The following is a 14,045-nucleotide window of genomic DNA, read 5'->3' as shown; positions in this document are numbered from 1 at the left end:
GATGAATTTCTGTTATGTCAGTGTTTTTTGGTCACTTAAAAATCAAGACAGGGACTGTGACTTTGATTATGTTGACTTGTTACTTAATTTCATGTTTATTGTACAAAATACTGAACACAAAGCCACAAATTAAGACTATCAGATTTTTGAACACAATCATATTTTCTTTTTTTCATCATATTATCTTATTTAACAATACACACTATCATACTAATAAACCAATAGTTAAATGAACCATGTCCTTCCGGTTATGGCAAAAATCATTATTCTTTAAATATTATAAACACCACTGGAATATCATTGATTATTTATAAAATTTACGCAATTGGTGTTAAGAGCAAATAGCATCTAATTATGAACATATAAACGGGGGATAAGGTTTAAAACTAAATGTGTAAATAAATGTTTTAACAAACTGACACAATTTTGATATATGAACTAACTTGGCCCGTACTAATTAAAGCAAAAAAAGGTCAACATTCAGCTGGTGGCAGGAGACAGTGCAGCTGCTTTGCATGAGTTAAAAATGGTGGTGGAGGACGACCACTATGGGGCTAATATTTTGTCATGTTTGTGTGGCCTGATTTGGTGGTGATGGTGCAGCCGCTGCAGGGAGACATGGTGGGGAAAGAGGACTGACTCTTTTACCTGGGTATCAGGAGGGCATTTTTGGTTTTCCTGTCAGAGTTGTTTTTTATAGTTGTTTGTTAGCAAGTTTTTATGCTTTGACTCACAGCATGTCCATGTTTTGATACTGTTGCAGATACCATCAGAACCTGATGGGTCAAGGTTCAGTCTTCCAGTCAGTAGAACGAATGAGGAGTCGGAACAACAGGGATCTAACCAGTCACAACTCACAACTCCTGAGAAGTAAAACTCTTTACTCAGTTTAAAGCAAATTGTTCAATGTTTTAAGCCAAGCATTATGTTTTTGACCATACTTAATGTATTTGATGTTGCGACATAGAATTGATACAGACTGTCTTTTTCTACAGGGTTTGGTTTCTCAGTAGATTCCTGAAAAAGCGGGGGCCTAAGTATTCCCCGGGCAGCGACTCCCCATCAGATAAAGCAGGTAACCTAAAGCAGCAGAGGAGCAGTCTTGATGTATTTATTTGTACAATGCAGATACTTCAACATGTACACATGCAGTGCACTTTAGATAAGCAGCAACGGGTTGAAAGTACTGTAGTATAAACAGAATCTGAATTACTTCAAGACAAGGTCTGAAAGAAGGGGGGAAAATAGGAAACAGGAAACAATAACAGTGTAACAGCTTTCTATACATAATTTTTCTCATGACATTGGTGTTTGTTCATTGGACCTCACAGGTGAAAGTCAAAGTTTACCATCCCACACCACTAGTTAACACACTTCTCCCTCTTTTTTATGTTTTATTTATGCAGTTGTAGACATAGAATGGCACAAACAGAGACAAAGAGTGATGCATTGTCTGTAAATATCTTGAAGAACTTACAGAAAAAATAAGCATGCATCCAAACCAACAAAAATGGACAAACAGCTGGGACAAGATGTGGATGTGTCTGCCTTGTGTCTACATCAAGGTTGTGTATCAGTTATCCTCTAAAACTGGTAATAACAGCACATCATCCACACATTGAAAGAAAGGCTGCCACACTGTATAAAATGTGGATGTTAATTCTTATGTATCACTTGTGTCTATTTTTCCTCTAGTTTAGAGAGTTGCAACAGATCTCTCACCCAGTGAGTGTGAGTGGGAAAACTAGGCTTCTTCCAGAACATTGAGATTAAGCATTTTGCTGAAAACTGCAAAATCTTTTTTTAGCTGAGACATTTTTGCTTCCTCAGGTAAAACCCCAAATAGTGCTGCAAATGGACAAGGGACTAGACGCTGGCACACCACCTCAAAGATAGTGTTAAAAATAGAAGTCCTGTATAAATGTGAAGACGGGCATATCCAGAGCATGTGGAGTATTGTGGCATGGGTCTGATGGCATTTATTGCATGACCATTGTATGGAAATACTCTAACACACCTTCTTCTCTTCACTGCCATCTGGAGGTGATTTGCTGATCAGCAACATGGAGCAATATGTGTAAAGCAAGGTCTTCTTGAGGAGGCTTCAAAGTATCTTACACATCAGCAGCAGAGTAACTGTATAAACTTGTAATTGGTCCTGTCAGCCTGATAATGCCACATTTTCTCATCTGTGTGCAGTCACCTTGGCCAGCTACACTCCACACAGCTATCACATGCCAAACCAGAGCATTGAGAGGGCCAATCGAAACCCGACCATTAAAATCAGCCGGGCCACGCGGGCGTTGCAGTGTAACACGTCTCTGGACCGTGAGATCACCAACCCCAATGAGCTGCGAAACCTGGACGAATTCCTCGGCGAGCAGGTGAGATCAGCACCTGAGGAGGGTTATCTGAAGCTCAGCCGATAACAGCTAACTCCAGTTTTATTTATAGCACCTCTAAATTCTGACACACATATGAAGTAATTCACTTGTTTGTGCTGTAGAAGTGCAGTTTTGTGTACATCATCATGCTATAGCTCAGCTCTTTTACACAGTTGTAAAACATCTTCATCACACTTGTAGTACAAATATATGCCATGGCTGCAGCAGTGTGATGGCTGAGGGGAAGGGTGGTGGGGATTACCAGTAACAACAGTGTTGTGAATACTTATGTTATGAAATTAAAGAGTAGCTGAGGAAATCCTCTCCTAAAATAACAAGTGATTCCAGTAAATCAGTGAGAAATCACTGATGAGGGGAGTTTTGATCATTTATTGTATTATTTTACAAGTTACGTGTCTGTTCATACAGTTTTTGGTATTTATATATATTTCTATAATGCATTATTCCCCTAGTAAATTTAATTTTGTCTATTTTCATATAGTTTCATGGTGGAGTAGTTTGTTTTTCCAAGATAGAAATTGTGATGTTATTATTGTTCAATCTCCAGTGGATTTTGGAAAAATCTCAAGCAAGCTGTACATGATAGACAGTAAATATTGTTTGTATAATTTTTAGTAATCCTGTGTTCTTAGGGCTCCCTGACAGCTGAAAGGTTAAGGCACATACAATGACTTTCCTGTGTGACATGACATATATCTCACCCCACTAAAGGAATCAAAATCAAAATCCTTTGTTCTACATGTTCATAATTTCCTCATCTTTGTCTTCAGGTGTTAAACCTGCAAAATAGAATTAAAGACCTGTCGCCAACAGAGACCATCTTCCTCAAAGCCACCGTGCACTTCAGAGACACCATCAAAGGCATGTACTCTGTCCAGGTCAGTCCAGCTTCTTCCTCTTTACAATATAAAGTTTGATGAAATAGAGGGAAATGAGGGGGAAGAGTCTTTTACTAACATGTAGCTACCATTCATGATCATTGCAGGGAGTTTTTTTGAATACTTTACAGTGTTTCAAATGTTGGACTGACTGTTAAAATAAATCATTGTAAGTCTGCTACTAAGGTCACGTTCAGTAACAGGGCTTAATGCTCAATTCCAATTATTTCCCAGATCCAATCTTTCTGCCTACGCTGTTCACATTTATGTTTGAAGTGACCCATATTTGACATCAGTGTGAACCAATCTCTGCCCTCAATCACCTCACATGCAATCGATAACGTCTCACACAGGCGTGTCAGAACAATAACAAAAAGCATCACATTTATTAGACAGACATTTTTGGGGGGAAAATGAATGTCAAAGCGGTGCAAGCATCAAGAGTGATCCAACCTCTCAAAGTGCTTTTACATTGTCACATTAACCCATTCACACACACATTCATACACTGGTGGCCAAGGCTGCCACACAATGTGCCACCTGCTACTCAGTTTAGATATTAACACGCACTCACAAACTTATGGTAAAGCCATCAGGAGCAATATGGGGTTTAGTATCTTGCCCAAGGTTACTTCGACGTGCAGGCGGGCATCGACCAGCCAATCTTCCAATTAGGGGACGACCCATTCTACCTCATCTTGAGCCAGAGCCGCCTGGACTACATGTGAAATATTTCTGTGTCCTCACTACTCTGAAGAAATGTGACCTGTGTCACATGAGAGCAAGAACATCGGATTTGGGCCACATATGCTTGTGATGTGAACGTAGCCTAAAATGCTTGAAGGTGGAAAGTGGTCACTTACTGAACTTTTCATGCACACTTTGTGACCAACAGAAGCCCCAAATCGGCTACAAAGATCTGATGAAAGGCTACAGCAACAAAGTGAACACGCTTGCAGGGACCAAGAGGAAGAAGTCAGAAGTCGCGCTGGTGGTCAACTTGTTCCAGTCTGTCCTGGATGGCTTTATTAGGGCCGAGGTAAAACGAACGAACGAGTCTGAACCAGCCAAGGTAAATTTTATAATTTCAATCAATCATCAGTCTCTGTATTACCTGGTGATGATAAACTATTAAGACTCACTCATATATCTCACCTCTGGCTTTTCTCAGTCCACCAAGATGACAAAGAAGAGGAGGAAAAAGGAAAAATGTGTAAGCTGAATATCTTAACTTGCACTGTGAAGTTTCTGCACCATACATCCAGGTGAATTATCCCAGTGCATTGTCTGTGCTTCTTCTCTCTACAGCCTAACGGTCCTCTGGATCACCTGTTCAGCACATACCAGGTGAATGTCATGCAGTCATGTGACTTGTGTGGCTCCTACATCTGGGCAATGGAAAAAGCCTACATGTGCAGTGGTGAGTTCAAAGAGCTGAAAGATCACAAAATGTAACAGCATTTGAAAAAAAAAATTAAAGGGCCACAATTATTATTTTTTTGTTTTGTCTTATAGCTTGCAAGTTAATATGTCACAAAAAATGCCTGAACAACATCATCACAGATTGCTCAACACGGTGTGCCAGACGGGTAGGGTAACTGACATCTTTAAATACTCCTACAAACACTATAATATGATTGAATAACTAAAAACATACACATCACATTATCAAAACTTCCTGTCCATAAATCCCTCGTGTGTCCTGCTCTCATGTTTGCTTGTGTTAGGATGACAGTGTACCCGGCTCCCTTCACTTTGGGGTAGAGGTGTGTGTCCTCACCAATAAAGTCACCACTGTCCCTAAAGTGGTGGAGTTGCTGCTGCTGCACGTGGAGATAAATGGCCTCTACACAGAGGGAATTTACCGCAAGTCGGGCTCAACCTGTCGAGCGAGGGAGCTCCACCAGATTATGGAGACTGGTAAGGAGTTATTTGCACACCAGCTCACACTTGAAATTTGCCAGCAAGCCAGCAGATCCAGTCAGCTACGGTCCACTTGATTAGAGTTCCACACAAAATGATGTTCCTGGTTTTATTAAGTGGTATGTTTGAAGTGGAGCGAGGACAACCACTGTCAATGGAAAAAAAGTTCCTGTGGACTTTAAGTGGGAGAAAATTACTTTATCTACCAGGGAGACATTTAAAATGATAGGACATGACAGGATTTCTTTTGTTCTCTCTACATGTTTTTTCTTTGTTGTCTAGTCTCTCTTAATTTGTATGTTTTTGTAATTTTTTTATATATATATATAGTTCAGGTCCAGACTAAAGGCCTCTGCACACTGAGTCTGTTTTTTCTTCCGAAATTGTTACACCTTAAAATAAATACGACCTCAGGCTGCGTCAGTCATGTTCGCCCACTGAGTCCGTAACGTCATTCGTCATTTTTTCGGAACAGGTTTGATTTTCTGCATTTTTTTGCATCTGTCAGAAGCCTGTTTGACAAGAATCTGTGAAGAAAATGTGATGATAGGACACAGCCGTAACAAAATGGAGGAATGGGGCACACAGAATCATTTCATCACTCAGATAGCTCACTTTCAATAGGTCAGATAAATATATTTGGGTTGGATAATGATGAAGAGGAGAGAAAGACAGAGGGAGAGAAGCTCTGCCCCTTCATGCAGCTGCAGTGCCACATGGCAGACAGGGAGGGAGTGGTGACAGTCAGATAGGTAACTTCAGTGGAGTGAGGCAAAGATAGAAATGTGTCTTTTCATTTTGTCAAGTATTGCAAATTTTCGCAACAAACAGAACAATAAAACGCATTAGAATCAGTGAGCAAGGTTTCTGTGCATAACGATTTTGTTCGGATGCATATTAAAAAAGCACAGCTGAAAAAAAACGGACTCAGTGTGCAGTGGCCTTCAGACATATTATAACTTAAAATTTTATAACATTTGATAACTTGTGTGCTGTATTTTAAAAACATTTTTTAAAAAATGTGTCAAAATGATCACTTGAATATCAGTTACTCACCCAGTGCCCAGTGTTAGGATGAATTCTTGAAGAAAACTTTTCTCACATGCCTCCAAGAGTCCAAAAAGTGAGAACATTTTTGATGGATTGAAGTCACGGGTCCGTGTTTAACAACAGCAAAACTATATAAAAATATCTGTTAACAAACTCACAGCCAACTCATGCAGTGTAATCCAAGTCCCACTTATCCAGTCATATGCAGGTAGCGTGCTTGGGCAACCGCATGTGTTTGAACTCTGCTTGTGTATTCATGAAATCCTACCTCCTAGCTTGCTCATCAGCCAGGAGTTCTGCTGTCACTACTAATGCTGCTACTAATACTAAGGTTGAGTAAAAATACATGTGTTTGAGAAGTACTGAGCATACAAATGGATAAATGACACTCGGATTATACTGCACGGATTGTGTGAGAGTTTGTAAACATTTGTTTTGATATAGTTTTGTTGTAGTTAAACACGGCCCCTTATCACTTTAATCGATCAAGACATTTCTTCGTTCTTGCATTCATCATTTACCAGTATTGTGTGAGAAAAGCTTTTTCTTCACAAAGTAAATGTAGACCAGGGAGAGTAATTGATACATGCAAATATGATCAGTTTGGGGTTGAAGTATTCCTTTAAGTAATTATAAACCTTATGCTTCTATCATTATAATACTAAAATTTCATCATCACATCCTTTTTCAGCCAGCTGTGGAGAATGAAAAGTGATTTTATTGACTTATAAAATAATTTTGCATTTCTCTGTGTCTCTCATCTGTGTGTTCTGTCTTGTGGTATCAGATCCTGAGAAACCAAGTTTAGACAACTACCCAATCCACACCATCACAGGTCTGGTTAAACGTTGGCTCAGAGAGCTGCCAGACCCCCTCATGACTTTTTCACTCTACAACGACTTTCTGCATGCTGTTGGTGAGTAAAATATTGATAACAGCAAATGCCCACAGTGGAGAAGCTACAACTATAGATGTCTTTTTGGGATTTTTCAATTAAAAAAAATGTCAAATATTGCTGACATGGAAGTTTGTTGATCTCCATGTTTGTTTGCCTCCAGAGCTGCCTGAGAAATCTGAGAGAATAAAGGCTGTGTACCAAAAGGTTGAAGAACTTCCTCCTGCTAATTTCAACACATTAGAGCGGCTCATCTTCCACCTCGTCAGGTAGGAAGATCTCCACTGTTCCCCTCTACTGTGTCTGCTCTTTAACTGAAGTGTTTGTTTCATGTGTTGTCAAAACAAAATGATTTCCACTGTATTCTAAAATGTGGGTTGCAAAGAATCCTCAACTCCTTACTCTGTTGATTTTTTGTGTTTGATAAAAAGTCCTGTGAGATCTTGATCTGTGTCTTTTTAGGGTTGCAAAGGAGGAAGAGCACAATAAGATGTCACCGAGCTCTCTTGCTATTGTGTTTGCCCCCTGCATCCTGCGTCCAAAGGACAGTGACGATCCCTTCCTTGGTATGAAGGATGTGTCCAAGACTACCAAGTGAGACTTACTGCACACTCTCGTAACTCTTCAAGTTTAATTTGATTTATTTATTTGATTTTCTTGCCCACTGAAAAACCCTGGCATCTTCAAAATAGTGTATGTGCTATTGTTAGATACACCGTATGTCTCTCTAGAGAGGGTCGTTGTTTTTATAGGGATGAATTCATCATTCACTGTGCTACCTGCAGGTGTGTGGAGATCCTAATCACTGAGCAGCTCAGACGTTACAACGAAAAGATGCAGAATATCCAGGAGCTGGAATTTGCAGAGGCCATAGCTGTCAATCAGCTCAAACTGAGGAGACAAAACACGGTGAGAGAAAACTACAAGACCAAAGGAAGATCATGACACCATCACAAGCATCATGAAATAACAGCTGGGTCAAGCAGCTTTTGTCAGTCATTTAATTTTTTTTTTTTTTTTTGTTTGTCAATCTGGCTGGAATATTTAAAAAATGCATAATGCATCAAGACAGCACAGAGCTGCCACATCAACTCACAAAAACATATATTAAATTCACTGTCAGGCGTTTCTGCCAGCAGTTATAATACAACACATTTAATTTAAAAAAAAAAAGCAAGAAGGACAACAAAATTTGACAATAAAAAGACAGTAGATAATATAATATATGTGATGGTTAAAAGACAAGTCAGAATAATTAAAATATGAAAGAATTAATAAAAAAAAAATATTAGGAGAATGACATTAATTAAAAACCAAACTAAAAAACATAGGTTTTTAGTTGTCAGAGCAAATCAAATAAGATAAAATTAAATAAGACGAGAGAGAACTTTATTTATTTTAAGGCAGCATCTCTTACAGCTCTTGGTAGGCTATTTCAGAAATTTGAAATTCCATAATTTAGAAGCATAGCTAACAAAAGCTGTGGTGAGTTTTGTTTATTTGAAAACCCAGCAGTAGTGGATCTGAGAGCTTGAGAAGGATTATATAATGACAGAGAGTCTGCAATGTAGGACTGTCCCAAACCATCGAGAGCTTTAAAAACAAATGAAAGATCGTTGTTTTCTTAAAGATACTAGGAGCAGATGAAGCACAGCTAAAACCAGGGTTATATGTGCTCTCTTCCTTGTTTTGGTTAAAAGTCTAGCAGCACAATTATGAATAAGTTACAATTCTTCAAATCTCTGATTCAGAAGCCTAGTAAAAAGAGCATTGCAATGATCTATTTGAAATAAAAGTGTGAAAAAGTTTTTCAGCATCTTTATAGGTAAGGAATGGCCGTACTTGGACTATGTTTCTTAGGTGATAAAAAAGCTGTTTACAGTCACCTTATTTATTTGTGAAGTAAAATTTACACATAAAAACGTGAGCAAAACAGCTTTTTTTTAAATTGTTGTTTAACTTGATATAAATCCGAGAAAAGAGGCATTTAAGAAATTAACATCCTTGTTTATATTGGTTTTAATCAACATATTTATACCTGGGAGATGAGTAGCATAAGCCAGAGTCACCAATGGTCACCTAACATTTACTGCATATCATTGTTAAACAAAAAAGTCCAAGTCCAAGTCTCCACCATTCTTGCATCTACAGTAAATGACCCACTTGCTAAACTTCTAAACAGTAGATTACAGTAGTTGAGGAGCAGTTAGTTTTTGGGATAAAATTCATCTGATTTGGAGCCAGTGTCCTGATTATCCTGATCTCTGTGCAGATTGTTGAAAAGCCGTCAGAGCTTGATGTTTCTCAGCCAAATTCGGATGAAACGGAGAGGGTCCTCATTGACAGGATCAAGTCCATCAAGCAAGAGAAGTGAGCTGAGATTTTTTTCATGCAGTGTTAAATGCATTTTGAGCAATGAGTCTGAATAATAACATCTTGTTTTGTTTCTCTCAGGGTGGACTTGGCCTGCAGGTTACCCGACCTTGAGCAGGAGAACTCTGACAATGACAACCTGGACTCATCGTCATCAATGAGTTCAGAGAGTTTAGAGGATCGCATGGGCAGCCTGGACTCGGAAGGTCAGTAGGGAGGTAAGGTACCTTCACCTTCCTCTAGGTATCAGAATACAACTCACTCATGAAGTTAAAATGATCCCCACTATGGCACATGGGATATTGGATAGTATGTGTGTAGGGAAGAGATAAGAAGAGACATCATACTTAAGGGTTCAGTATGCTTGAAACAGACTGGGTCATACAATGAATCTAAAACCAAAAGTATATGAATGGCTACACTGTGAGCTGGAGATAGACCTGCTTTTTAACCACACGTAGATCTTTTATTGCAACAGTTGTGAGGTAAACAGTAGAAATGTGCTGCGTACATACACATATTAATAGGCCATCACAACGCCTCAGTGGATGGCGTTACCTCGTGGTCCAGCAGAAGTTGAGCCAGGTTAAACTTTTGTGTTTTTTTACCCGCTATGTTCACACAGCGAACTGTACCACCTGAGTGACCTCATTAAAATAAGTGAGAAAGCTGCATTTTTTTACACTTGGCCAAAAAGTGGGCATCATTCTCAGATTGTCGGTTTGAAAAATGTTACTAAAGTTGATGAACACAGCCCCACCAATGCATACAAAGTAGTTTGTTAAGAGCATACTGACATTGTCAGACTACACAACCAGCACTTTGTTTGAAGCATCCTGAGGCCCTGAGAAAGTATTCACAATAGAGTGGAGGATCTAATTAGATGTTAGGCTTTCTTTAACCCCACAGACTGTGTGCCTGCATTACAATAACTGGTTCTGTTTATGTCTTTGGGTTGACAGTGTGTTTGTACACATAGCTCTAACCAAATATGTGTGCTTATCTGATATTCTAGTACCAGCAAAGGTGACCATGCGATTGAAAACTCAGAAACCTGAGTGCCCGCCTAAACCTCCTGACCTGGCGCAGAGAGTCAGAAGTCTGATGGCTCAAACAAGTGATGCACACAAAGAGTTTGCATCAGGACGAAAGACAGATGTTACCCAGTCCATGTGCTTCCTGCCCAGCCTAGACAGCCCCTCCCCACTCAGCGAGCCCCAAATCACCAGTAAGACTTTCAAAGGGAGCTTTGATGACCTGGACATCCCTTACATCGACGAGGATGAAGATCTAACCTGCGCATAACATGACAAGTTGTAATCAGTGGAATATTCCCAAGTATGTGTTAATAGTGTGTTATGTCAAAAAAGAACTGTGCACTTTGTTTTATAGACTTTTCCATTTGTCAATGCTGCTATGGAAACAACGTGCTTCGAGAGTTAATATGTATTTAATGGGTGATCGTATTAATTGTCCCTTCAGGGTTTTTATAAGAGATCTGGAGAAGACCCAACAGCAAGGACTCCTCGGCCTTTTTTATATACAATGCTCTGTATGTGATTTTAAACATATTTCAGAATTGTACAATTCACATTTTATAAAATGTAGGTACTCTAGTTCAGTTCTGTGAAGCTGTGTGACCAGCTGTGTCTCATCTATAGAGAAAAACAGGACAACATGACGAGGAGCGACTGAGGACACAAGTGTCTCCTTTACTGATGGACATTATTCTGAGCTTGACCACTATGATACTAATGGGACTTTATGGTGTTTGTGAAAAAAAGTATTGTAAGAGTACCAAAAAGGTTCATGAGAGAATCAGAGTGCTTCTCCATTGTACAGAGTGCGAACGGTGCATATTGGGCTCTCGTCGAGCGCACTGTTGTGAAACGTTTCAGTTCTGTTTTTCCTGTTTCTCACTTTCCTGTGGTAACTACTGCTGTGACTGACCACTGATTCAATACACCTGTGAGGGGAATGGCCACATTGCTGCCTGTTAGACTGACTGAAAATACTTCCCTCTGTCACTTCTCTTGGTATTGTGAGGCTGTGCAGTTCCACCACGTAAACATTCTGTGTTTAGACTACATGTAGGCTTTTTAAATATGCATGCCTGTACATTTTATATGGGGTAGGAATAATGCATATTGGGGTGAATGTTCTCCGAGTTTGTTTTTTGTCACCAACTAAAATAAACTGACCATTTCCAAATGTCTCTTGCTATAATAGGCTACAAATCAGTGTAACCAGTGCTACAGCTTCAACTACCACACGTCTCTAAAAGGGATACTTTGTGGATTTACAACCAGCTTTGTATATTAACAGTGTGGGTAGTATGTGCAAATGAGCTGTGTTAAACTTCCCTTCATCTCACCAGCAACCAGATCTCCAGTGAATTTTTGCTGGCTCCAGGGCTGCTGCTCGAACTACAGATTGTGCTTCTGTATTTTTATATGCCCACCTCCATGAACACAAAGAGTTAAGAAGCAGATTTAGAGGAGACCTGCCTGAAACACAGACCAAACTTGGATCAAATGGTAAAACTGGGCAGTGCTGATCAAATATTGTTTCTAGTGTCAAAATAGCCAGGATCTTAGCATGTTATCCATCAGCGGGAGTGTTTACTGGTCCAGTGTAGGTCAGTGCATTGTGGTAGTTGTAGGTTTTCTACCTCTTGAGCAAAAGCCCTTTTCCTCGATTTTCTCTGGTCATGTAGCATCAATTTCAAAATGTGTCTTTCTACTGCATAGTCAGCCCACTGTTATTGAAAGACCATCTTTCCAGCAGCGAAATACATTTTTTCTTTAAAGAATATCATGCCGTATTCTGTTAAAAAAAAAACAGGTCATGGATTAAAAAAGTAAATGAAAAACAGCACAACTTAAAAAGAACATGAAATATTATTTGTGGAAAGATCAGTTAGCAACAATACCACCAAGGAAACTAAAAATTGTACTTCAGGTGGATGTTCTAAAGAGAAAGAACTGCCTTTTGTATCAATTAGAAAATGAATGAAAATAGTAACTATAACAGAGCAATTTGGGATAAATATTTCTCTATTTAATGTAACTGACAAAGTAGCTGGTCATAAAACTACTTCTACTCTTGGTGAAACTACTCTGTCTAGATCAGAAAACTTTAAATTAGGCTGACATTCTTTGTGAAATTACATCTCTGATTTGATCGCTACCAAGCATTTCACAAGACTAAACTTTTTTTTTAGTGACTCACTAAAAATTTCCCACAGTTGCATAGCTGCACACACCCTCTGGCATGTTTCCAGCACAAACGGTTTCACTTTTAATCATGCACCACTTTCTTTTCACAGAAATCTAAACTTTGCATGAGAGCATCACTCATTTACTCTGAGAAATGTTTTATGGACGCTAATTTCCATAGTTCTTGATTATCCTCTAAAATGATTGATATTATGCCTCGGAATGTATTAACATGTCGTTTTACATGGATTAATTGCAGGTGCAAAACATTTAAATTAATTTGATGACCTTTAGGGAAAACCCTAATGTGTGTAGATGGAAAGAGAGCCTACATAATTCAACATATTTTGAAATATTTTGAATCCCCTGTAACAGTGACAACATAAAACAGGTGAGAATGGATTTTACCATCCTCATTAATTTCAAAGGGATTAACACAATTTAATTTGATAAAGTGTAAAGCTCTAAAGGCATTGCTTACTTTGATGGTATGCTATATTTTTTTTATACTTTTGAACATATTTCTGATATATTTCTGTCATTTCAACATTATATTTTAACTGGTGCTTACATATTCATCCCCATTCATGCTGTCCTCTATTAGGACATTTATCATTTTTCATCGTATTCCTGCATTGTACTGTTTTGTACTGTGTAAACATATGTCTGATGTACAGTACAGGCCAAAAGTTTGGACACACCTTCTCATTCAATGCGTTTTCTTTATTTTCATGACTATTTACATTGTAGATTCTCACTGAAGGCATCAAAACTATGAATGAACACATGTGGAGTTATGTACTTAACAAAAAAAGGTGAAATAACTGAAAACATGTTTTATATTCTAGTTTCTTCAAAATAGCCACCCTTTGCTCTGATTACTGCTTTGCACACTCTTGGCATTCTCTCCATGAGCTTCAAGAGGTAGTCACCTGAAATGGTTTCCACTTCACAGGTGTGCCTTATCAGGGTTAATTAGTGGAATTTCTTGCTTTATCAATGGGGTTGGGACCATCAGTTGTGTTGTGCAGAAGTCAGGTTAATACACAGCCGACAGCCCTATTGGACAACTGTTAAAATTCATATTATGGCAAGAACCAATCAGCTAACTAAAGAAAAACGAGTGGCCATCATTACTTTAAGAAATGAAGGTCAGTCAGTCCGGAAAATTGCAAAAACTTTAAATGTGTCCCCAAGTGGAGTCGCAAAAACCATCAAGCGCTACAACGAAACTGGCACACATGAGGACCGACCCAGGAAAGGAAGACCAAGAGTCACCTCTGCTTCTGAGGATAAGTTCATC

At 38.9% G+C, this 14,045-nt stretch overlaps 1 protein-coding gene across 5 annotated transcripts in view; it reads left to right on the top strand.

Annotated features, from left to right (window-relative positions):
* Nucleotides 1-11,739, top strand: part of LOC117272010 (myosin IXb) — a 38,258-nt gene extending 26,519 nt beyond the window's left edge. For 4 of the 5 annotated variants that reach the window (XM_033650662.2, XM_078173070.1, XM_033650661.2 and 1 more), the window contains 16 exons: nucleotides 764-870; nucleotides 996-1,075; nucleotides 2,200-2,384; nucleotides 3,176-3,283; nucleotides 4,179-4,355; nucleotides 4,455-4,496; nucleotides 4,592-4,703; nucleotides 4,799-4,872; nucleotides 5,011-5,203; nucleotides 7,044-7,172; nucleotides 7,315-7,420; nucleotides 7,614-7,745; nucleotides 7,937-8,060; nucleotides 9,424-9,521; nucleotides 9,606-9,730; nucleotides 10,540-11,739. In XM_033650662.2, coding sequence (XP_033506553.2) covers nucleotides 764-870; nucleotides 996-1,075; nucleotides 2,200-2,384; nucleotides 3,176-3,283; nucleotides 4,179-4,355; nucleotides 4,455-4,496; nucleotides 4,592-4,703; nucleotides 4,799-4,872; nucleotides 5,011-5,203; nucleotides 7,044-7,172; nucleotides 7,315-7,420; nucleotides 7,614-7,745; nucleotides 7,937-8,060; nucleotides 9,424-9,521; nucleotides 9,606-9,730; nucleotides 10,540-10,829 — 2,082 coding nt within the window. In that variant the 3' untranslated portion in view covers nucleotides 10,830-11,739. Of the gene's footprint in view, nucleotides 1-763; nucleotides 871-995; nucleotides 1,076-2,199; nucleotides 2,385-3,175; nucleotides 3,284-4,178; nucleotides 4,356-4,454; nucleotides 4,497-4,591; nucleotides 4,704-4,798; nucleotides 4,873-5,010; nucleotides 5,204-7,043; nucleotides 7,173-7,314; nucleotides 7,421-7,613; nucleotides 7,746-7,936; nucleotides 8,061-9,423; nucleotides 9,522-9,605; nucleotides 9,743-10,539 lie in introns of all 5 variants that reach the window. The other variant, XM_033650664.2, reaches the window with a different exon arrangement.
* Nucleotides 11,740-14,045: the final 2,306 nt, after the last annotated feature.

Source organism: Epinephelus lanceolatus, chromosome 12 (assembly GCF_041903045.1).
Source record: "Epinephelus lanceolatus isolate andai-2023 chromosome 12, ASM4190304v1, whole genome shotgun sequence".
In the NCBI taxonomy this organism is placed as follows: domain Eukaryota; kingdom Metazoa; phylum Chordata; class Actinopteri; order Perciformes; family Serranidae; genus Epinephelus; species Epinephelus lanceolatus.
Note: the sequence above shows the minus strand (reverse complement) of the source record. Positions and strands in the feature narration are given on the sequence as shown.